General features: G+C 40.9%; 3 protein-coding genes across 3 annotated transcripts; 2 read left to right on the forward strand and 1 right to left on the reverse strand.

Annotated features, from left to right (window-relative positions):
- The first annotated feature begins 476 nt into the window (after window positions 1-476).
- Window positions 477-12570, forward strand: LOC142390109 (outer dynein arm-docking complex subunit 1-like). The gene is made up of 13 exons (XM_075475477.1): window positions 477-574; window positions 8104-8268; window positions 8647-8836; window positions 8924-9049; window positions 9133-9246; window positions 9473-9540; window positions 9740-10016; window positions 10550-10709; window positions 10795-10877; window positions 10984-11152; window positions 11420-11598; window positions 11843-11937; window positions 12129-12570. The coding sequence occupies exons 1-13, from the start codon at window positions 477-479 to the stop codon at window positions 12340-12342; spliced, it is 1938 nt and encodes a 645-aa protein (XP_075331592.1). The 3' UTR covers window positions 12343-12570.
- Window positions 11661-21472, reverse strand: LOC142390743 (putative oxidoreductase YteT). The gene is made up of 14 exons (XM_075476414.1): window positions 21062-21472; window positions 20672-20780; window positions 20404-20488; window positions 20251-20324; window positions 20056-20115; window positions 19754-19861; window positions 19394-19450; window positions 18619-18749; window positions 18340-18394; window positions 17812-17904; window positions 16383-16517; window positions 13993-14094; window positions 13041-13202; window positions 11661-12922 (listed from the first exon to the last, which is right to left on the reverse strand). Exons 1-14 carry the CDS (start codon window positions 21073-21075, stop codon window positions 12794-12796), a joined length of 1314 nt encoding a protein of 437 aa, XP_075332529.1. The 5' UTR covers window positions 21076-21472; the 3' UTR covers window positions 11661-12793.
- Window positions 21473-21598: 126 nt separating this feature from the next.
- On the forward strand, window positions 21599-23596 carry taf10 (TAF10 RNA polymerase II, TATA box binding protein (TBP)-associated factor). The gene is made up of 5 exons (XM_075476415.1): window positions 21599-22002; window positions 22389-22546; window positions 22701-22765; window positions 23005-23119; window positions 23280-23596. Exons 1-5 carry the CDS (start codon window positions 21870-21872, stop codon window positions 23367-23369), a joined length of 561 nt encoding a protein of 186 aa, XP_075332530.1. The 5' UTR covers window positions 21599-21869; the 3' UTR covers window positions 23370-23596.
- The last annotated feature ends 934 nt before the right edge of the window (window positions 23597-24530 follow it).

Here is a 24530-nt window from a genome sequence, read left to right on the forward strand (position 1 = left end):
ATTTGATAGAATAACTGGTAATGTTGATGAGGATTCTCAGTTATCCAGGTCATGGTAATAATAACAGCTTGAATAAGGGCAACTGGACTTTTTATTGGATCTTGAAGACGTTTCACATCTCCGAGTCCAGTCCAGTTGCCCTTATTCAAGCTCTTATCAATAACTGGTATGATCACATTGCTTACACTCACATTTATGTAAAGGTTAAAAAGGAGCCAAACTAGCAGGTAAAACTGATGCGGTCTCCAAAGCTGTTCATAATGTAGAATATTAAATTTAAAAAGCAACCTCATTAGGTTGAGTGAGAATATCAATCTACCCGGAACAAAGTAACACTAAAACTGAACAGTGCAAAGCAGTTTTGTTCAGTCTATACAATTTCATTCAAAAAAACATTTCAAGATTCAATCAGAGAGTACATTGCCTATGTTTTTTGAATATTTATACATATATTTTCCTTGAGTATAAGTACGTCCATGGGTGGCTCGCTCTTTAGCGCCAACTACCGGCTGACTGGGGATGGTGTCGAGTCGCTCATCCCGCCTCGACGCCGCTTCCCTTGGCCGTCAGCAAGGTACCCTGCAGCGGGTAGGAAAGCTGTGAGTCCCGCTGGACAACTGTCTGTGTTACTGTAAATAACCCGCAATAACGCGCGGAGACAGTACACGGACTCCTCCGCAAAAGGGTCTACAAATAAAAAAGCTGATTTTGATCACAGACCGATAGTTTTTTCCATTTCCCGTGAGGAAAACAGTAGTAACTTTATATTAGACCTGCTCTGTTAGAGAAGACAAGTCCCTCATTCACATGTGACACTAAATAGCTTCTGATCCTCCCGTTTGACTACAGTTAAAACCCCTCTTTTTTCCCCCTGAAATAACTGTTAAAAGTCACTCGTAGTAAACTTGAGAAGTCCTACCTTGAAAATGCAGATTACGTCTCCATCACGTTGAGTCGGCTCGGTCGATCGCTCCTTGTGAGAAAATGCCGCTTAACTGTGTTGTGAGCCAGTGTCCCATCAAATCTGAGCCATGTGCACCATCCTTCCTCTGTCAACAACACTGGGAGGTGCAACTTGATTTTGTCAGAGTGACGCGATTTTCCATAACTCATTATAAATGAATCCAACACCCCTAGCACGTTACTGTAACTCCACCCAAGACCGCCTTAAAGGGGAAAAATACCCCTTAACATGAAACACCACACTATTCAAAAATGTACCAAATGCCTCGTGAATCAGAAACCTCTCTCGTTGCTCATAGGGTTATTTTGTATCTTAGTATCTGCTAACTCCTTTTATTTTGATTCATTCCGGTGGCAACAATCGTAACTTTCTTGCTAGGCTGTGAAAATATGAGGAATTGTTCTTGATTTAATGATCCAACAGCACATAAAGCATGCAAATCCGCTCTTTAATGATCACCCACATCTCTGAAAAAAATAATTAGGCTTAATTAGTAGGTCACTTGTACCTTTCAGTAGGCTATAGTGTGTGTGTGTGTGTGTGTGTGTGTGTGTGTGTGTGTGTGTGTGCGTGTGTGTGTGTGTGTGTGTGTGTGTGTGTGTGTGTGTGTGTGTGTGTATATATTATGTCCAGGAACATTTCTGATGGAGTTTTTTTAAGATTGAAGAGTTTAAGATATGCATTCCTTCAATAGCACCACTCTGAAACAGACAGTAATTCGTCAGCTTGTGGGATTTTCTGGTGATAGGATGTGTCTAAATAAGCCCACAGTCACACACAAACACACTGCATGCCCAGTCCTCGCCATCAATGGATTTGAGGATCTATAATAACTTCAAGACTCAGGTAAAAAGAAACAAACACGCTCAGAGACCACACTGAATCAGAATAATTTCACTGGTGCTGTGAGTTCACAAAACATTGTATTTTATGGTATAGTAAATAATTCTTGGTCTGACCTGCAAGGGAGTCAGAGAGCAATGTGGGTGGAGTAGGTGCAGAATGGCCCTGATAAAGGCAAACAAGTTGATTGGCACCTTGGTCACTGTGGATGAGGACTTATTGAGAAGCTTGCATGTCATACTTGACTGTTTGCCTTCACCCACGCTGAGTGAGGCTGAAGGACAATACAGAGGGCCATTTACCAGAACATAACGGGGGAGAGAGTGCAGCCCTTTCTTGTTTTTGCCACAGAGTCCACACCACACTGAGCCTACAGTTTTCCCAGACTCCCAAATGATCTTTTTCAACTGCTGTAATGACACAAATAAAACCTCAGGGCCAAGAGACACACTAAATGAAGTGCTGAATCAAACCACCTCGGAAATATGTGAGAGATACACCAAATGACCCTGTGACCTCTTCATTTTCTTCAGTAGTTCCACTTTGGTAACACTCACATAAACCCATATAGGGTCATACAATAACTCAAACCAGTATACCCACTGTAAATCATAAACCCACAAAGTGAATACACCTCATGTGATGTTGAAATCTGCTTTTAGTGTCCCCGATGACATTTGTTTGCTCAAAGACACACTCATAGTCATTTAGCAAATAAGCTGTTTGATAGATTTCATGTTGTGCAATGGAGTGATATCAGTGGGACAAAGAGGTGATAACTGCTGCCTGTTGTCCCACCGCACCACAGAAACGTGGGCTTTTTCTAGAAGTACAAAGTGATGTTTCATAGATTTGGAAACCTGTGATGCCTACAGGCTCTTTAAAGCTCTTCCCCAAGTCATTTGTTTTATTTAGTTTTTTTGTGAGTTCAAAACGTTGGACCAGCAGCTCTGAGGCTGCTCCGCGGGCCTCTGGAGACGCATGTGGTGACCCAGGATGCTCAGAGCTGTGGGAGCTGTGGGAGCTGTGGTCGGGGTGGGCCAGTCTCCCACAGCGGAGGTCAAGTCATTTCCTGCTCTGAGAGACCTTTGTCCCTCACAGCTGTCAGTGCAGTCAGAAGCCCACCTTCCACATCTGTAGCAACCCCCCACCCCCGCTTCTTCTTTTTTTTTTTTTTTTCAAAGATGTGGAGGATCAGTGTGATAAAGGGGGGGGGGGAATTAGCAAAATAATGCCAGAGTTAACTGCAGGAACAAGCTGGAATTTAACATCTACAACAGTTTTGGAGATATGATAATCTTTCTCATCATATCTCGAAAGGCTTTCCAAAAAAAACCAGGATTTTAAAGTAGAATATTTGACAGGCTTTTTGAGAAGTTGCCCATAACCCCTGAAATTGGGAATATCTCAACAGATAAATGCCTGTGCAGCGCTTATTCGATGATTGCTCGAGCTGGAATAGGAGATGAAGGAAGTAGGTGTTAACATATGTTTTCTATGGTGAATATATTTGCGTAGGTGGATGTGCTGACACGGTGTCACAGGGAATTCTCTTATAGAGGAACCAGCTGTGTACAAACATGTAATAGTAATTAGAGCACCGCTACAGATCTCAGGCGGACATGCCTTCTGCTGTTTTCAAAGCCACGGCTGACCTGTCTTGTGTTTGAGTTTCACATTCCTTTTAAGCGTAATGCTGCTGCTGCTGCTGCTCCGGAGAATCTGTGTTAGAGGTTGCTGTGACTTAAGACCCACATGGTGCCTACCGGTATACACATCTTAAACACACGATTGAGTAAAAATGCCTCATTTGCAGCTGCTGCAGGTGTAAGATTTCAAAATCCTCTTCTATAAGATCAAGGGCTTTTGAGATGAGGAAACACCTCCGTGGAGCAGCAGAGCTGAACAAAGTGGTCTATAGTCATCACACAATGGAAGTTGCGGCAATTGTTAAACACCGGATTTCTTATGAAATGATCTGATCTATGTAGTTTGTTGCATGTCTCTGTTACCACCCACCACTTCCCGTAGCCCGGCATTGGACTATTCACTTCTCTGTTTCAAATTAGAACGCCTGTGATTAAGTTCTGAATTAGTACCATTCTTTATGTGTTGCTACTGTCTGCAGAGCTATTTGTGAATTGAAATACACGCCCTTTGCTTAATCTTTTTCAATCTAATGGATTTGCAGTTGGGTTTGACGAGTTGGAGGCGTCAGGAAGGAATCAGGTCTCTTAAATGTTTGAGTGGGCTTTGCACCACTGCCTTTGACCTCATCTTGCGAGGAGACAGCTCAGTTATCAAAGAAACACCAGCCGTCGGGAGGAAGAGGAGGACGAAGTGACGAATGATGTTTGGGGTACCTTTGATTGCTGGGCAGCTTGGGACGTGCGAGAACCAAAAGAAATTCAAAGCAGCATTACAGGCTGTTTATGTGTCCTGTGAAAAAAAAATGATTTGAGGTGGAAAACACACATCCACAAAACCACATCATTATGTGTGATGCTGTAAAAAAAACAAGAAAAGGGTTCTTTTTCCCAGGGTACCAGCAGAGAAAAACAAAGCATCATCAGGCGGCAAAGTGATGGAGGAAGTGGAGAGAATTAAACGCTGGGACATTTGATTTCATGGTGACAGCCTCAATGAGTGAAAGAGAACTGAGAGTGAAAAGAGGAATTCTTCGCCCTAGATATAAAACTGAAGGCTTGGGCAGCTTCCCTACCCGTGATTTCAGGCTCTAATGTGGGCAGAGGGTCTGCAAGCCCAACAGGAGGCTTTCCGCAGGCCTGTGAAGTTGATTTCCAGTTCATTAAGAGTTTCATTCTTAATGGGAAAGGGAGGAAAAAAGAAGCTTTGAACAATCCAACGGAAATGAAGATGGATATTTGTTAGTATTTACACAACTCGGCCTATCAGGCAGTGTTTTTTTTCTTTTTGGGAAAGAGGCGAGACAAGTGTCAATATTTGAGTGTTACACACTGTTCACATCTTGTCCTGAGGTCAAAGTCTTTTTGAATCAGCACGATAGGCAGGGTCCGCTTTAGGAGGGCAACGGAAACAAACCAAGTTTGGTAATATTGTTGATCGGCTGATAATTATTTACAGAACGTGCACGTCATGATTTTGTTGTGTAGTGAGTGGGGGGATGATGAGGCCCCAGCCCACAGATTTCCTCTGAAAGGACTGGAATCATTTCTCTTAGTCTGTCACACAATAGCCTGGAATCTTGAGGCATTACAGAGTCAGTCTTCCTTTTTTTTTCCCCTCTCCTTCTTTCTCTCCTCCCACTCCAACCCTCCCTTTCCTTCCCTCACTTTACTTACTCTCACTTCATCATTTCCTGTTGAGTCACAGTCAGAGCCAGACTGCACCATGTTTTACAGTTTACTGCTCCCCTCTCTGCTTTCTTGCCCACTTCCTTGTTGCTTGTGAGGAGGAATTACACAGTGTGACGTTTTAAAAGCCCTCCAGCGGTGTGGAAGCAGGTAGAGCTGAAAAAAGGTCAAAGCAAACGTAGGTGTCGCTTCCTGGCAGCAAGACAGAGTTATGAAGCAAATTACTTAAAGGATCATAGGATTATTTGCTCTACATTATAACTCACCACATCACGCGTCACAACATGTCATCAGTCTACATAATTTATGGAAAAAAACAGGCCTCCAAGCAAACGGCACTGTGAGAAGAAACAGAATGAATAAAAAGAAAACAAATCCCTCCTGAGAGTTGGAGTTCTGATTATTTTTCTGTGGCTGGTAGATATTTGCAGACATGCCCTGATTAAATGGGAGGAAGTGATGCTGTAGTGAGGTAAGGGCTTGTGTTAAACATGTTAATTGCATGCCTGTGTGTGAAGGAGGGTTGAGGGCAGGGCACTGAGAAACGAAAGGGCTCAGCGGTGGACTGGTTGAGTCATTGAAAAATAAAGCAGCTGACTCAGTCGGCAAACTTGCTTTGTGGAGTATGTCGCCATTCTATGTGGCATTTAGTGTAGGTGTCTAACCTGTTCTGTGCGGGCTAAACATCTGTATTAAGAAAGACGACAAGGGAAGTCCCTCAGAGAGATCTTCATATCCAAAAAGAGACGAGTTAATACTAATCTATCAGAAATATAGACTTGTAACAAAAGTGCTCAAAGCTTCAGACATACTGCAGCACAGGGAAAACTATGCTATGTTTGAAGGAGTGCCCATTCACACCACTGCTGTAATCCAAGTCTGGCGCCAGGTCAAAGTTTTCTGTGATTCAATCATTTCGTCAGTTTTCTCTACACACCCTTCTTTCCAAAGTCATCTTACAACTGTGAGAAGTCCAATCGTCAACACAATGTGAGCCTTCTGGGAGTATGGACTGTGGGATGGACTCTGGAATTAGTCATCCTGGATGTGTTGCAAGGTCCAGGAATGGTGTGCTGTTGTTGACATTATCTTGTTCAAAGGGTAATTAAGGACACCTCCCTCAATCATGGAATGTGATGATCTGATAAAATGGGGGAGCTTTTTGAGCTGATTGTGATCATTGATTGTTACACAATATGAGTCACTCTGAACTGAGAAGTCAACATGGACACCAATTAACTTACCTTAACTTAACTTACCGGATTATATTACATGATAAGACTGTTGATGGTCACGTAATTCAAACTTTATTTTCTTTTCAGATTTTGAGATTTGGGGCCATTTTTCTTCCATAGAATGTCAGAAGTAAAAAGAGAGTATACAAAACAGTCATTAAGGTCTTCATGGTCAAGCGCCAAAGTGCATCTCTGACATGTTAGAGCCATATGAAGCAACTCGGGCTCTGAGAGCCTCAGGGAGGGGTCTCCTGCTGGTGCCCAGAGTCAGGACTAAACAAGGTGAGGCTGTGTTTCAGTTTTATGCTCCTAACATCTGGAACAGTCTTCCAGAAGATGTGAGACAGGCCTCAACTCTGACAATGTTTAAATCCAGGCTGAAAACAGTTCTATTTAGCTGTGCATATGACACCTGAAAGTATTTTATCTGCACTCTTCACTTTTAAATTAATAATTAATGATTATTTTTTATATTTTTATTTCCCCCCCTCTTCTTTGATTGCTTTTAACTGTGTTTTAATTTTCATCTTTTAAATGCCTTGTCTTTATGTAAAGCACATTGAGTTGCCTGTGGTATGAAATGCGCTATATAAATAAAGATGCCTTGCCTTGCCTAAGGTGTTTATTTTACTACATTTATCTTTTAGATATAAAGCAAACTTGCAGAGATTTTATGTAATAATAATTTGCATGAAAATATACAATTTCCAAAGACTTAGAGGAAATAGAGGAAGTTCTGTTACAACATGAGAGGCAGATTTTTTTTTTATTCTGGGGTTTTGTATTTACATTCATGTCACGGGTTACCCAAAAACATGGCAAGAATGCAAATTTCATGCTGTTGACAGTATTTTATGATTTACGGAATGAGATAAGACAAAAATATATATATTCAAAATATAGATCTGTAAGGTCTGAAGATCTGTAAATCAGTGTTTTTGTTTCTGTTTTGGAGACATATGCGTTGTGTTTAATTTGTGATTAAAAAGTTGAGTTGAAATTAGCGTTGCTAATTTGTTTTGAATACAAAATCAATTCCAAAGCAATGACTATTAAATTGAACGCACTTAAAAGATAAGTTGCTAACTCACTGAGGTCAGCAAAAAAAAAGCAACTTCACAGATGATCTACGATGGCGTTGGGCTAAATTAAAAATAATTAGCATCAGTTGACCGTTTTAGCCAGCTAGTTTTGGCTAATTCTAAACAGAACATGAACTCAACCTAAAATTGACATGCAAGTTTGGTATCGTTTGGCAAGATTAACGCTCATAAACATTTCCCTTGTGATATCATTTCACGATTTAACGGTCTCTCACTGTCCGTACTTGAATAAGGTAAGTTAAAAGCTCTTCCAGCTATTTTCACTTGATGTGCGCTAGCTAGATTGGATCGGCTGGAGGCACTCTCAGCCGTTACGATTATAACTGTCAGTAAAACGGTAACGTTCGTGCTTTAAGAGCCTGCACCAGCCTGTCCTCCGACAGAAACAAGGGGGTCGGCAGTCAGAGGCTCTCAGCACCCCATTTAAAGTTTAAAACGCTATTCTTTGCTTTTCAGGGTCAAGGCAGACTGAAATTCACAATGAGCGGGGGATCATCTGTCAGAAAGTTTATGGATTTTTGTAAGTCCCTCAGTTAGTTCTAACATAATCTTGATTACTGATTACTACATAACTGAGATGGGACAGAAAACATTATGTGTGACGACTTCCCTGTGTTGTAAAGTGAATTCATAATTGATGAACAATGTTTTTTAAAGTGGGTTAATAGTCCTGTCAAATCTGTGGCAGCTGAAACGGACCTAAACAAACTGCAGCGGCAGCATCGCAGAATAGAAGGTGCCAAGCGGGCTTATATGGGACAAACCAGAGGCCTCATCACCAGAGACAGGTCAGTGAACTCTTTGATTCATCTTGGCACGTGAGCTCCACAGACATTTTTACAGAGATCAGATGATGGTTTGAATCCTTGCAATGTCCCCATGAATGTTAAATATATAGTAATATAACAGACATGGTTAAAATCGTGCAAACTGTCATATTATAGTCTTCGTGAACACATGACATTACATGTACATAGTCATTTTTGATTTTTTTTGTCTCTTTATACAAAAGTTTGGAGTGGTTTTAGTAAACATACGAATCAAAAGACCAACTAACACAAAAACAAATCACTTTCTGGACATCTATGGTTACCTGTTCTACGTGAAGAGTACGCCTGGAGGGTATCTTCTTATCCTTTTTCCTCCATCTGTTTCTGTGTCATCAGACGAGAGGTCCAGCGGCTCCAGGATGAACGCGAAGAGCTTTCATGCAGTCTAAGAGTGTCCCAAAGTTGTTCTCAGCTTTGGACAGATGCTACTGTCCTTCGAGACCTCAGCGCCAAGTTATTCCGTGGAGACCGACTAGATGAGGAGCTGGAGGCTGAAAGGCGGAAAGCCGCATCCTTGAAAGATCAAGTGAAGTGCTGTTTCCTGTGAATTACCACACAATTAACTCTTCTTGGTTTCATTACAACATTTGACCCTTGATAATTGCACTTTAAGATTCTTGAATGGGAGAGGAAATTGACAGAACAAAGGAGTGGTGGGGGAACCTCATATTGCAGTCGGAAATTGGACAACTGCAACTTTCTAAGAGTCACACGCCAAACAGAAAACAAACTTCACAGGGTTAGTTTTGCACTACAGACAGTTTGAGTTTTTTTTTTTAGCTTTTGTTACTCTGATTCTACCGTTGACACGTTTTTACTCAGGGTAAAAAATGCTTGAATGAGCAGATGACCAGGAATGGAGAGTTGAGAGAGGAGCTGAGGACACTGCAGATAGAGAAGAACAAGTTTCTGCATGTTAAAGCTCTGCTGGAAAAGGTGCGTTTGGTCAAAATCTCTGTGCTGATATTACACATTACTCCTTTTTACATCCTTCAAAGATGTAACAACTTGAGTAATACAAGGAAAGAGCCAGAAGATTCCACACTGTAGTCATAGCCAGGGGATTTTGGGGAAAGGGCCAATCCAAATTTAGTTTCTTTGTGCTATAAAATTGATGATATCTCGAAACTTTAGACTTTTAATTCTGTAAAATCTCTTCCAGGACATGTGTGCAATTCATAAGAAAATGGGTAACCTGATGACCAAATGCACAGATGCTTTCAATACCAGGTAAACCCTTCTGCACTACTCTCTGAATCAGATCAACGTCCTTAAATGTCCTAAAATCAGCTTTGATAAAACAGGGAGAAATGCACAAGATTTTAGCCGCAGTTGCTCATTTCAAACTTAACACACATATGAATTAATATCTACTACTTTTTCAGTTATTTTTTATTTACGTAGCTGCGTTATTTATGGCTCTACCTAGTGTGAAAATCCAGGAAAAACAGAGGACACTGACTGAGCAGGATGCTAAGGATGTGGCTCAGGACACCAGAGAAATGTTCAACCTGGTGCGACAAATCTCCCACTATGGAAGAGCTGTGGCTTTCCTGGACCTCAAAGATATTGTGTGCACCAGCCGGGATATCAACGATAGAAAGGGAAAAGGCATGCGCACAGCTCATGATCTGATCTCAAAACATTTGCCTGTACCACATTATTTTGACTCCCTAACTATAATGAATACACTCCACGTCAGGTATTAAAGCAGTTGTCTAACCGTACAGAATTCATATCATCCTGCTGTTTCTGTTTCCACAGTACTGCAAAGTCTGTACTGGATTAGCTGCTGTATAAAAGTTTCTCGGTGTTCTTTTTTGCTCTGTTTTGTTTGAAATGGACAGACTTTGCCAGACGAGTCCACATTATGTCCTTCATTATTATTGCTGCAATGCTCCACAGCATTGTGAGATCACGATATATTCAACACAACAGCTCACAGCTTATCTTGTGTGTTGACTCCTAATGAAAGCAAATACAACAGTGACACCTTGTGTCTAAAGGATGTTACTTCTTTATTCGTTCTGTATTGTTATTCTTAGCATTGCTTGTCTGAAAGTAAGTCATTTTTTCTTCATATCATTCATTGCTTGTGTTGATGATGATTACAGCGTGGGATTATTAGCCCCCATGATAGAGTGAGACACACAGGCAGACAGATCATTACATATTTGCAGCTGTTGATGGATTCACATATGTGGTATGGTAGGTAAAGTTAAGACCCTATGGGGTATAGGCTTCACTTACATTTGTGTCCTTTTACCCCACAGCAGAGAAGTTAAAGCAGCAAGAGTCTAGTCAATGGAGACTAGAAGATTTTGAAAGCGCTCTCACAAAAATCTTGACAGAAACAGAGGAAAGTGACCTGGACAAACTGGTCAGAGACTTTATACAGAGTAAGTTGCCATTAAACATCACTGAGGTAATCGAAGTGTTGTGTTTTATTCGCAATGAAATCATGCTGCATTATACTTCCATCAGTGGACGAGCTGAACTACACTTTACTGAACTTCATCAACGGTCAGCACATTGAGGCTGAGACCATTCAATGGCAGATCTCTCAGGTTAGTGTCATTGTTGCGTGTCTGTGTGTACCGGCGCTTGGGTAATAGAGGTGAGCATATGAGCTGTAACGGTCCGTATGTTTTACATTATGTGTCGGACTGAAAGCTTCACAGTGAGATGAAGATCTTTGCAGCTGAGGCGCAGCAGCAACGGGAACAGAAAAGGGCTCAGCGGCAGAGTGTTTCCAACAAGCAAGAGGCCGCTGCACACCAGCTGAGGGTCTATCAGCAGCGCGTCGAGTTTAATGAAAAGCTCTTTGAGCAGTTTCAAGAAGGTACAGCAGTTGCGAAAAGTGTTTTAACAGAAACCCACCTCCTTTCTCCATCCCAGCTGCCTCACATGGCATTTGATTTTGCTGAATTGACAGATTTTCATGTATTTCATTATTAAGAGGTGGGGTAACTCTGGGCAAAACCAAATCCATCTATCGTTATACCAGTTTGGTACAAATTCTGACCTATAGGATACAAATGAACATCAGTCATGTGGAAGCATTGGATCTCTTTTTTTTTTTTCTTACATATCCTTTTTTTTTTACCAGGTCTCAAGTCATTGCTTCAAATTTGCTTTGACAGCTCTGTGGTCTGTGACAAGTTGGGCTCCTTTGATGGAATTCATAATGAAAATATCACACAGTGCCTGAGGATGGTCGAGGACAGAGTCAATGAGCTTTCCTCTTTACAGGCCTACCTTCACTTTGACAAAAACCTGAGCCCGTGGGTAAGTGGACTTACAAAAGTATGCACATGCTCTCTTGTGTTTATTGATACTCTTCAGCCTCATATTTTTAACAGCAGTTTATTTTCAGGTCTTTTAAATCACCTCCTCACATGATTCCTGTAGTAGAGCTTAGGGTTACAGCTGGGTGGTAACCCAACCTAATTTGTGAAAAGAATGTTGGAATGAAAAAAAGAAACATTCAAGGCAAGAAACAATGAAAATGCCATCTATTTTACACCTCCAGGAGACCGAGAAACTCAGCACTGTTGCTGTCAAGATCCTTGGAATAAACCCCCAAGCAGGCAAAGTGACCATTACTGCAGCAAAACCACTGGGCTGGTAAGTTGTGTGTTTGTTTGTTTTTTGTTGATATTTCAGCCTTCTTATTTTTTCTGAATCACCTGATACTCAAAGATTCATTATATGATTAGCCCCAAGCAGACTGTCAACAATCCTTATTAATCATCCTGCTGTTCAGTATGACAAAAAAAAGAAGCAGATTTTAATGTAGAATCTCTGCAATAACTCAGCCATGACCAAGACTTGGTGAAGTCGGTGCTGCTGGGGGAAAAGGAGCCAATGACTAAAGAGGCTCTGCTGTCTGTGGTCTGGAAGAGGGTAGGGGAAACTCTGAATGTTTTTTTTATTTCAAATGAAACAGGCCATGATAATAATCAGTATGAACCTGTGAAAATGTCCGATAGCGTCAGCGTTTGGTTAGAAAATGATGGCATCTCCTTATAAGAAGACAAACTGACTGGATGTCCAACGACGGAGAGGCTCTGTGGACCTTCTGGACACTTCGTGGAGAAACAACAAATGTTTTATGTCAGCAGCCGTTAAAAGTTCAATAAAGTGATGTCATGAAAGAAGGTTCTCTCGCATGAAGCTCAATCAATAAGGTCTCCATAAAGTGCAAATTATTTATACTCCGAATATCTCAAGAAGCTGTTCACAGTGATATATCAACTTGCACAGAACGTTTACGAGAACATTACTTATGGAACAATGATAACATGACATTGTGCTAAACAGCTAACAGTCAAGTTAACATAATACATTAACATTCACCAAATCACAGGCAGGAGTTAAGTTATTCCACTCTACAATATATTTGTCCCCTTATTATTAATTATGCAGATATCATTACAGTTTTCTTTTAAGTAGCCATAACTGACATGTGTTTTGTGGTCGTCTAGCTCTGACTAGAGTTACCCACGAACACCACCCTGCTCTCCACTCGCGATCGCTCAGCTTCAAACACAAGCAAATGGCTCATCAGCGTCTCCTCAGGACCAGATCGAATCATGGACGGATCATTGTTCTTCACACACACAAAAATAATACAAACATCAGCTAAAAAAAAAGCTCAGTAAGCCAAAAATGTATTTAAAAAATGTCAACAAAAACCATGAAATGACAAAATAAACATAAGCACTCACTGCCACAGCAGAAATGAAGGCGTCCATGAGGTGGTAGTCCGCCCCACCATGTCCACCCATGCCGAAATGGCTTGGAGCGTCACCGCCTGCGGTGTGCTTCGTGGAACGCTGGGTCAGAAAGTCAAACACACGTATCTCATGACCATTATACGACAGCTCCCCCTGTGAAGACACGGTTCATTAGGACGATGCTCCATCTTCTAAGCTGCTGAGGCAACGAACAGTGAATCACAATAATATTATACAGTTGCTTATATTGGTGTCCATTTCTAAACTTAACGGGATACATTATGAAGGTCAACTCTAATGGACTTGAGTGGAGTGAACTGAAAAGACTCAGATGAGGGATTATTTTACACCATCACTCTGTTTTGGCCGCAGTTCAAACACACTTTTATTTAATTAGAAGTCATGTTCTATTTGTGAGTCAGTATTTAATGTACATATAGTTGATTTTGGACGGGGGTGTGGTGGTAACTTAGCACCGTCGCCCCACAGTGAGAGGGTTCCCGGTTCGTGGGTTCTCTCCGGGGTACCTCAGCTTCCTCCCACGTCCAAAAAAACCCCAAAACATGCATATTAGGTTAATTGGTGACTCTAAATCAGCCCTAGGAGTGAGTGTGAGCGTGCATGGTTGTTTGTCTCTGTGTGGCCCTGTGATGGACCGGTGACCTGTCAAGGGTGGACCTAGCCCCCCATGACCCTGAATTGGATGAAGCGGGTATAGAAAATGGAGGGACAGTTTTCCCTTTTGATTTTCTGCAACCTATTTTACTTAATCACTTTCTACATTGGTCAAAAAAAAATCTGCTAACACTTGCTAACATATGGAGTGCAATCAGGCAGTGTTCAGTCAGATGACTCTGCAGTGGTCCAAGGTCGGCTTTGGGAAGGGGTTTGATTACCTAGTTTTAGCAGGTGCATTCAAAAACCTGATTAAACACAGTTCTACCTTGCTGCCACTGATGGTTGTTTTTCGCTTACACATCTCCTCAGTGAACGCCACCATAGAAAAGGCTGCGGTCAGTCCCCCTTCAAACTCCATATTTACAACCTGCAACAAAAACAAACGGATAAACAAGACGGTCAGCCTCAAGCCGAGAATAAGGACCTGACCATTTCTGCTTAGAGTGCTGGTAAAGTCTGACTTGACATACTAAGTATTTCTTTAAATGGTGAAGACACTGGACAGAGGTTTTCACAAAAAAGAAAATAACACAACTGTGGGGAAAAGGAAACGGCCAGAGGATCCAGTCCTCAATGACTCAGTTGCTGACTCGATGTCTAAGAATTGTCATGGGCATGACTTACTCTGACTTTGGCTTAATTCAGAAGAAATACAGTAATGACACACAATAATCAGCTGAAAATCAAAGATGTGACACAATACCATTTCATTTTACAGCTCAACATTATGGCTTTGTAAAACATACCTCAAAAGAATCGAGTAAAAGTGCTGTTCTTTTTGGCTTGAGCAAGTGGAAGAAAAAAAAAAAGATTATGCTTTGTTTCATCTCCTCCGGCTTTTATGACAGCTTTAATGTCATAGTCGTCCCTCATGAAAAATCTTCATCATGCAGGCTCTAAATTCCTTGTACAGCAGTTAACAGACCAGCTTTGTAGGACGGAGCCTTGTCTCAGACCTGTTCATCAACGTCCACCGTAGATTTGAACTGAGGCTTGAGATTCGGACAGTTTGCTGCTCGAGTCAGTGAGCTTTCTGAAGAAAAGTTTTTTAAGCCCTCTGCTCTGTAGCGTGATGCATCATCATTCTAAAAAAAAGGGCCGTGGCATCATCAAACCTTCTTTTGATTGATGTAGAGGAAAACGTTCAAAATGTCAACGTCATCTGTGAATTTACTTAGGAGGTCTTTTATCTGACACCAACCACATATTATCAATGATCGTGGAGATTTGCTTGTTTTCTTCAGGCAGCCATTTTTATGCGTTACGTCTCCCCTGTCTCGACTTGTAGGTTTCCCTTTTACAACCTTCCCATTTTGTTTCTACATACTTAGAATCTGACTGGGAACAACCAACATCTTTTCCACACAGTGCCCTGAATTACTTTGAGGAATGAGTTTTATAAACTCTCTTTCCAGTATTTCAACTGTTAGTTCTCTTGCTGGGGCCACGTTTCTTGTAAATCAGCCAGATGTGACAGCTCATTGAGGACTGCAAACACTCTCTTTTAACTGTAGGCTAATTAGCATATTAGATTTTTGTAGGCATTTGATTTAGAAATGGGAATTACACAGTGATTTAATAAATATTTCCCCAAAAAGAAAAGAAATATTTTTTTTGCCAAAAATGTTATCTAATATCTTTTCTTGGTATGTTACAAAGCCAGAATGTTCAGCTATTAAACTAGATAGTTTTGTTTTATACATTTACTATTGTTTATACAAAATAAACGAACTGAGTTAAGATTCAGGGGTTGTAGCATTCTTTTTTTTTGTTAAACACTCAAGGCGTTTTACAGACAATAGCCGCATTCGGACAGAGCCGTTCTAAGAACGCCGTTCTAAGAACGCCGTTTTAAGAACGGTCCTCCTCGAATTTCGTTCTGATAACTGTCCTTCCCCAGTGGAACTGTTTCAGTCTGCATTCGCACATGACTCGGGACTGATGCGGCGCAGCTGTCTGCGACAGTCACGTGTTACTTTAGCGCCACATTCAACAACAAAACAAAACAAAACAAAACAAAACCCGCAAAAAGTAAGGAGAGAAGAAAAAAAACACCACAAAGAAGCTAATATGGAGAGCGGGGAGGCCACCGTGTTCATGGTCTGCATGATGGTGATATTAATCATGGACGATCACATCGGGCGTCTAATATCGAGGCTGGAAGAGCTCACAGAGAGAGTCAGGAGACGAAGGGTCGAGCGCAGGCGATACTTTTTCATTTCATGAAGTAAGGAGAGCAGAGCGCCGCAGACAAAGGAGACAACGTGTAAGTTTAACTTATTAAACACCCGCCGGTTGTGTCTGTGTGGTATGATGAAACATTTCAGCCGTGACAGCATGACATGGGGCGTAGCTACCGACCGCCAAACACCTCCGTGTGATGCGTTCCTATAGAACCCAGAAAAGATCCGACCTCGGAGAAGAAGCTAAAATGGTTATAGGAACTGGGGGCGATGGTCCCGAGTTCCTGTATGTGCGAATGCGGGAGAAAACGGCCCCGCGGATTAAAAGGTTATAGGAACTGCCAAAGGTTCCTACAGTCCGAAAGCGGCTATTCTAGTTGGGAACAGATTTTTTGATGCAGAAACTTGACATGTTAGAGAAGGAACCTATTGTCCGTTGGGCCATGAAGATTAAGAGCCAGTGTGTTCTCACCTGGTTACTGCAGACGTCGTTGTCACACTCGTAGACACAGCGTCCGTAGGGTCCAGTCTGAAGTGCTTCGGTTACTGACTCGATGTCGGGGAATGAGTTCGGGCAGATGACTGATACTGGCCAGCCAGTGTGTCCCTAGCAAACATACATGCACATGCTCACTGCTTTTAAAAACACGTAAGGCAAGTGAATCATTAACTTCACTGATGGTATGGTAAGTTATCAATGAAAACAATAACTTAAAGGGATAATCCGGAGTAAAATGCACTTTAGGTCAATTTACGGGATGTTGGGAGTACATACGTTGAGTTGACATCAAAATCATTTAATTCTGATGTGTTTTGAGAATTTTGATTTGACCGTTTTCAGACAAAAGTCGTTAAACTGGAGGAGAGTGGGGCATATGGTATCGCCGCTACAAAACGCTATTTTTACGCCTCTTCTACAGCTCCAAACAACATAACACTTACGTGGTAGTGAGTAGAGGGTCCCTAAATCCAAACAGAAGTGTCCCGAGGTCTTCATGTGGTCGGATAGAGAGTCCAGAATGAATTTAATCAAGCCAGTATCTTTCTGGAAATGCTCCTGCTGCAGTTGGCATCTTCAGCGTAAAGTCCGTATAGTAGAGAGCCGAGTGTGGAGTAACACGCTCTGGAAATTCACAATTTCGTTGCCGTTTTTTTTTTTACAAACATAGTCCAGTATTTTTTTCGAAAGTGAAATGAAGTTGTATGCAACAGCAAAGCCTAGCTTACTAACAGGTTGGAATTTTATAAAATGTCACGTGACCTTACGTCTCGCGTGACCTAGCCTCCTGTTTACGGAAGACGTCTTTTGCGTGACTGGAGTGACCATCACAGAAGAAGGAGAGGTGTGTGAGCAGATTGTTGAACAAACAGCGGAGCAAACTTTTGGAGTTATGGTGCGTGTTTGTTCCTATCCTGGCTTTCAAAAGAAATACTGGACTATGTTTGTAAAAAAAAACGGCAACGAAATTGTGAATTTCCAGAGCGTGTTACTCCACACTCGGCTCTACTATACGGACTTTACGCTGAAGATGCCAGCTGCAGCAGGAGCATTTCCGGAAAGATACTGGCTTGATTAAATTCATTCTGGACTCTCTATCCGACCACATGAAGACCTCGGGACACTTCTGTTTGGATTTAGGGACCCTCTACTCACTACCACGTAAGTGTTATGTTGTTTGGAGCTGTAGAAGAGGTGTAAAAATAGCGTTTTGTAGCGGCAATACCATATGCCCCACTCTCCTCCAGGCTAACGACTTTTGGCTGAAAACGGTCAAATCAAAATTCTCAAAACACATCAGAATTAAATGATTTTGATGTCAACTCAACGTATGTACTCCCAACATCCCGTAAATTGACCTAAAGTGCATTTTACTCCGGATTATCCCTTTAATAGTTTTTACTTGTTTCACACTGTCCAGGTAGATTTTACGTGCTGAGTATGGACAGTCTCTTTCAATTGAACAATCAAGGCAGCGATCTCCAGCACCTGTTGGCTGACAAGAAAAAATATATAGAAAATCACCTTAAGTTTTATGGATACAGCATCGATGATTAAAACTGTCTCAAGATACTTTGCAGAACCCAGAACCTTAGAGCATGCACAAAGGCAACAGAGAAAAGGCAAAATTATCTTTTCAAAAAGCAAGAATCCTCAGTAAATCCATGTTTATTCAGGGGAACCCTTTTACTGAAGGCAGGGAGACAGAAGGGAAGAAGAGACAATCAGCAGCAAGAGGATGAACTATACACACATACAAACATCTGTCAAAACACACGGAGAGGACACATAAAAAGCAACTTTCATGCACCGTTTAATGAAACCATCCCAGTGAAAACAAGTCGCTCTTCTGAAAATATACAATCAAAAGCAGATTCTCTCTCCTAGTCTTTTCCTTTTGTAGTAGCGAAGACAAGGTAAACTTACATACCTTCTTTTCTTTTATGAAGTGGCTGACAGATCCAAATGAGGACACTTTTACACACCTGCCAAGAATAAAAGTTAATTATTAGCAGGACACTAAGCAGACCTTCCCGTCTATCCAGCAACACCGGGGGCAGGAGGCCTGTTGGCTCTGCTGGCATTATGTCAATTACAACCTCCAGAAAAATGTGTGCACATAATGTCAGAGCTGAGAAACTTTTTCTGAATGTATGCAAAAACCAAAAGCATCTTTATTTCTGAACATCACACAAGCCTGTTGTTTCACCTGCGCGCTCCGGCCCAGTGATGTATGAGGTCGACGTCATGGCACGATTTGGCCAGAAGAGCAAAAGAGCTCTCCGCTTCATTTCTCCAACTCCCTCGAACAAATGAGTGAGCAAAGTGATAAAACCCAACCTGCAACAACAGTGCCATTTTTAAACATACTTAATTATTACAATGCACAAATGGAAGGATTTTAAATTGACAAACTGGACGAGAAAACAGTTAAATCCTCGCCAAATGAGTTATAAATACCTTTGCATTTTCAAAAACACGAGGTACGTGGCTTGCCCAGTACTATAAAAAATCTAATAACTTGTACGTGAGCTCACAGTGATCAAGCCTGAGTTTACTTCCCTTAATAGCTCTTGGCTTCTGGCACTCGCTGCAATCAAACATCAGTTTCCATATATACACGTTTGTCTTTTTGTGCCACACGGAGTATGCAAATTTGAAAGTGTTGGTTTACAATATTGACGAGTTTAAGACTTAAGGAAGTGCTCCAAATTCAAGACAGGTATAATTTACACCATATGAAGTATCTGTAGTGTCAATACACCGTAAAGTAGTGTTTTTATCCTTCTTTTATCACAGTGTTGACAACAGTAAATCAGGATGATGTGTCATGATGAGGGGAAAGACAAAAGAGGTGTCTACTCTGTGGGTCCAGCATTTGGGCCTTAAAATCTTTAAAACCTAAACATGTGTTGGTGTTAAATGTGCTGTTTGATGAGGATGGATGCTTATTGATGTTATTTCTGCTGTGTTTGCTTTCTTACCGGCTCGAGGTGCTGAATATGGATCACGTCACCCAGGACTCCAGCATCTATGAGCTCCTAGAAAAATGTAGTTTTGATAATCAAAACCACAATAGGTTCTAATATGGACTGTGTATAATTTCTTCCCCACATGTACCAGTTATTTTCCCCCACTTTCCATATTTATATGAAAATGCTCTTTCTGATTTTATCATTCTAACTTGAAACTTAACTCTATCTATCTACAGCAGAATCTGTGAGTGTTCAGAAAAAATGAGACACTAACAGGTCTCATGATCTGTTAAGGTGCTGATATCTACATCATTTTTAGCAAAAAAATGTGCTAAAGGTTTGGATAAATTCAGTCTAAGAAGCATTCACCTTTATCTTGTGGATAACTGGATCATACCGGAGAACATGACCCACGGACAGCATCACACCACTCTGCGTGCACGCCTCCACAATAGCCTTGCAGTCCTCTGCAGTTGTCTAAAGGCATGCGGACACAATAACGTACAGTAGAGGACTTGAATAAAAAAAAAATAATCATAGTGAAATGTAGCCATTTTAAAGAGGTAAATCTGAATCAAGACTGTCGGTTAAAAACAACCGTAAAAATCAGTCTGTTGGCATCTCAACAGCCATATCAAAGTGACTCTATCTGTTAATTCATAAACACCTACTGCCATTGGTTTCTCCAGAAGAATGTGGTAGCCCTTTTTTGCAAAGGCCACGGCAGGATCCTTGAAAACATAAGCAAGTTTACTAGAACCATTTGCCAAAATGCAAAAACAAATTTCCCAAATAATCAAGATTAAAATGAAACGAATAGACAGACGGTTTACAAATGATCAACGTTCAGTATATTGTGTGGTTACCTTATGAAGGCGGTCTGGAGTGCAAATTACCACTGCGTCAGCAAATTTCTCTCTTTCAACTATACTTTGCCAGTCTATTTAGAAATGATAAAGTTTCAGGAGGATCATTATAATCCATTTAATATACATCTCTAAAATGAAGTTAAGACTTACCTTCAAATACGTTTTCATTATCAATTTTGTGTTTTTGCTGAAGCTTGGTGCGGGCAAACTTTCTTGGATCAGCCACAGCAACAACCTGAAAGGGGAAATAAGAAGGGATCTGTCAGAAATGTCAAATCACTTGCCAGTCAGAGGTGAACAGTGTTTTTGGATCGTTTACTTAAAAGACTATCCAATATTTTAAACATAAACACCAACACAAACACTCTCACAAACGTCCAGTGAGCTTTCTGAACTCTGCTGAACAACCTCTCCAAACCTGCATGCGTTTTGGATGGATGGATCCAAAGTGTCCATAGATTTCCCCACGACAGCCAGCTCCAACCACGATGACACGGACAGCAGAAGGCATTCTGCAAACCTGTGAGCTGTGACACAGATCAAAGCTTATAGGCTCACCTGACACAATAACTGAGGTAGTAAAAATAGACAATCTGACCGGTCCCCATTGGGTAAACTCTTGATATTACCCCTCGCAAAGTTGTCTCGATTAGCTGTCACTAATAGGACAAAATTAACCATTGAACAATAAATAACTATGCCATCCGACACAGTTTATGAGGTCAGGCAGCATATTTCAGAATCTTTGTATGTATCGTTGGTAAATCCTGGCTACCTTTTTAAGACAACGCTGTTATTTGTAGCCTACCTGTTTTGTCCCATATGCTGTCTGACTTCCGTGTTGGTCAGCTTTAGTCCAGACACAACTGATAAGAGTACAAGCTGGCGATCGAACTACAACGGAAACAACTTCTTCTTACAATTAAACCAGACGACACATCGTCTCACAGTTTCCTGACGCCACCTGCAGTATGGAAGTACGTCTTCGTGTCATATTTACTTACAAGTACGAGTTTTCCAGTTTTAACAGTTTTCCATGTAATTAAATATATAGTGTTATTTTGTGGTTGTACGTTCTGTTTTCAGAATACCTTCCAGCAGTTCAATTTAATTTCACTACAAAAATGTCACATCGTCTCCAATCGTTTCTTACAGCTATCACTAAGCGATGTTATAATTTAATTACGATGCTCTTGTGTAAACTGGTAAAGTGTTTGCAAATAGCACTACTAGATTGATTAAGTTTACACAGCCCATTAAGAATTATGACCAAACTACAACAAATTCGACTTCACGGAGACTTCGGCTACAGTTCGGCTACAGTTCGTTAGCCTTCGTCAAATTCTAGAATACGCATGCTGGGGTCACATGACGCGACTGGCATCATTAGCATGAACGCAGCTTTCCGATGTACGATAGCTACAAACAAATCTGATACAAGCTAGATTCTGCGATTTTGACTTACTCAGAGTGACCGAGCAGTTTTACGTCGCCACATACAGTTCAGCAGAATACTGGTCTTACAGCTAAACAACACGGAACTGCGGATTTGGGATATATTTGGACATCTCTCTCTGAGTTAGCTAGCCAAGATTAGCGTGTTAGCTAACATCAGTATGAATATAGACAACGTGAATCAGTCTGTTACAGCAGGAGTTCCTTCTACGACGTCTTCAAGTTCAAGTAATTGTATCGCCAATGATAATGCAACAACCAACGCTTGCAGCATCCCTTCGATCACGACTAATGGTAATGTTATATGACTTTGGCTAAAATATAAGTTGCCGTTCGTTACACATAGGAGATTGGAAATGTCTTATGTAACCTCTGATTTTATTTAAAAACATCCCATTCCTACTTCCTTGAATATGACCCTCTGACTTGCAAGGACTCGTTTTTAGCTAACTTTGTTTACTGTGGAATAGCTACTGTTGTATTCTGCTGCAGAATGATGACTTGTTAACCTGCTGGGGTTAATTATAGGGTGAAAATAGTTGGCATTTACTCGCATCAGCGTCTGGCATGTTGTGCAACACCTCCTTGCAGACATGGTTTTGTCGTTTGCATAATACTGTCAAATGCATAACCCGTAGTAATAAAAACTCAAGGTATAAACTAAATGTATTGCTTCACAGCTGCAGCCTCAGCGGTTGTGGTGACTCCGTCCACAGACACGTCAGTCTCCAACGGCGTCTACGCTCCCAGTGGCATCACCAACGGGGATGTAAAGCCTGCGGTGTCCGCCACGCCTCTGGCTGATTTCCTTATGCAGCTGGAGGATTATACACCCACTGTAAGTCAGTCAGCTTCTCACATTATTGATTAATCGAAAGCGTAACGTCATCATTATGGCTAATACTGCTGTGTTATTTTGGCTCATCACTGAGTAGCAGTATGTACAGTGCTGCTTTTCCTCACATCTAAAGAAGTTCCTTTTTACTTTTTAGATTCCTGATGCGGTTACAGGCTACTACCTCAACCGGGCTGGCTTTGAGGCTTCTGATCCAAGAATGTAAGTGCAAAAACATATGCAAGTCTGTCTGAGGTTATATCCAAATTTTTTTTATTTTCCCATATGTTTATGTCACATGTTTGGAGAGTAACTGATTTGCAGACAGTTGTTGTGTTTGTTAAAGTGAGTGAAAATGTGATTAGGCCAACTCTTTAACCTCATTTACTAGTTTCTCTCGAAGGAGGACAAAGACACAGGTTAGAAAAAAACAATAATGGTTTTCTTTTGCATCCCAACAGAATCCGTCTGATCTCCCTTGCCTCTCAGAAGTTTATCTCTGACATTGCCAACGATGCGCTGCAGTACTGTAAAATGAAGGGGACTGCCTCAGGAAGCTCCAGAAATAAAACAAAGGTGAATGATGATCTACTTTGAAGTTGCCCGTTAGATATCGTTTGTCCATATAATATTTTGAGAACGTTACGTTTTGCTCACAGGGAAAGTTGTCAGCTGCTGTATAGAGGGTTTGTAAGTTTTTTTCCAAATGGTTTATCATTTTCATCTTTCTTTTTAGGATAAGAAGTACACTCTGACGATGGAGGACCTGACTCCTGCCCTTTCTGAATATGGTGTTAATGTTAAGAAACCGTATTACTTCACATAGAACTCTTTCTTTAAGGTTTTTGCTTTCGTTAGTAATGATCACCCTGCTGACCCAGTAGAATCTGCCATCATCCTTATGCTAAATGTTTTTGACCATTATTTGGTACAGCTTTAACAAATCTTTATAGCCACTTTGAAGTTTGTCATTTTTTTTGTGGAGCTATATTTGCATTTTGTTGAATTATGGACTTTTGTTTTATTGTTGAAATAAAACCTTTAACACAAAAATGTTGTTACTTGTGAGTTTTTATTTTATTTTAATGTGTGACTTTAAGCTGTGAGTCTGAAGAAAATTTCGTTATAACATTATAATGACAATAACGACTCTTGATTCTTGCAATGAGTTTCCCCTGCTACCTGCTGGTGGGGTTTTGGTGTTCCCCCTTCTACTCTCAGATTAGTATTCTACTACACTTGGGATTGGAAAACTCCTCTTTTGCCACTTCTTAAAAGTGGGAGCCTGTTTTGAACATGCATCTTGAATTCCTTCTGGATGAGTTCCTTATGGATAAATGTCATTTGCCCTATGCAGTCCTCATATCGGCACATTCCCACCTCCATATTTCATTGTTGGCAATATGCAGTTGCTGTGTTTTTTTCCTGGCCACATCCAAGGTAAACATGATGATTGCTTTCATCTGACTAATGCTCTTCTTAGATTCACTTCATGTAATTGTGCAAAGTTTTACTGTTGGGAGTGACTTAATGAAGTGTTTTCTAAAATTCCTGAGCCATCACAGAAACACTTATTCATAGCTTACAGGCCAAACTGCAAATGGCCCTTGTAAAGTAAGCCTTAATGGAAATCCACATCAGCAGGTGTTAAATTGATAACTACTCTTTCATGTTCCAATGAGTTTCATTGGATTCATATTTTTAATATTAAAAAGAAGACACCACATTCACTCCAGCTTTTAAATTAGCTTTGCTAAATTACTGGATGCCCATAAAATCATTATTATGTCATTTAATCCCATACACACTTGGCCAATGAGCCAAGGCGACCACATATTATTTGACATATCACTAGATTATTACACGAAATATATACATTTTCTCTCCTAAGGTTATCAGTGGTTTTTGACGATGGAAAAAAGCTAAATTCCTCTGGGCTGTTCTACCACATCACATTAAGTGATTTATGTAAATCTTTTGATAATAT

Source organism: Odontesthes bonariensis, chromosome 10, assembly GCF_027942865.1.
Source record: "Odontesthes bonariensis isolate fOdoBon6 chromosome 10, fOdoBon6.hap1, whole genome shotgun sequence".
NCBI lineage: Eukaryota > Metazoa > Chordata > Actinopteri > Atheriniformes > Atherinopsidae > Odontesthes > Odontesthes bonariensis.

What these genes read in the sequence shown, in the direction of transcription:
- LOC142390743 (XM_075476414.1), bottom strand. An exon ending in ATATTCAGCACCTCGAGCCG is followed by an intron (nt 18,750 to 19,393) that starts GTAAGAAAGCAA and finishes CTGTTGTTGCAG; the next exon opens with GTTGGGTTTTATCACTTTGC. An exon ending in ACGACGTCTGCAGTAACCAG is followed by an intron (nt 14,095 to 16,382) that starts GTGAGAACACAC and finishes TTTTTGTTGCAG; the next exon opens with GTTGTAAATATGGAGTTTGA.
- taf10 (XM_075476415.1), top strand. Translation starts at nt 21,870, where the DNA reads ATGAATATAGACAACGTGAATCAGTCTGTTACAGCAGGAGTTCCTTCT. An exon ending in TGGAGGATTATACACCCACT is followed by an intron (nt 22,547 to 22,700) that starts GTAAGTCAGTCA and finishes TTTACTTTTTAG; the next exon opens with ATTCCTGATGCGGTTACAGG. An exon ending in GAGGCTTCTGATCCAAGAAT is followed by an intron (nt 22,766 to 23,004) that starts GTAAGTGCAAAA and finishes GCATCCCAACAG; the next exon opens with AATCCGTCTGATCTCCCTTG.
- LOC142390109 (XM_075475477.1), top strand. Translation starts at nt 477, where the DNA reads ATGGGTGGCTCGCTCTTTAGCGCCAACTACCGGCTGACTGGGGATGGT. An exon ending in CAGAAAACAAACTTCACAGG is followed by an intron (nt 9,050 to 9,132) that starts GTTAGTTTTGCA and finishes GTTTTTACTCAG; the next exon opens with GGTAAAAAATGCTTGAATGA. An exon ending in CTTTGAGCAGTTTCAAGAAG is followed by an intron (nt 11,153 to 11,419) that starts GTACAGCAGTTG and finishes TTTTTTTACCAG; the next exon opens with GTCTCAAGTCATTGCTTCAA.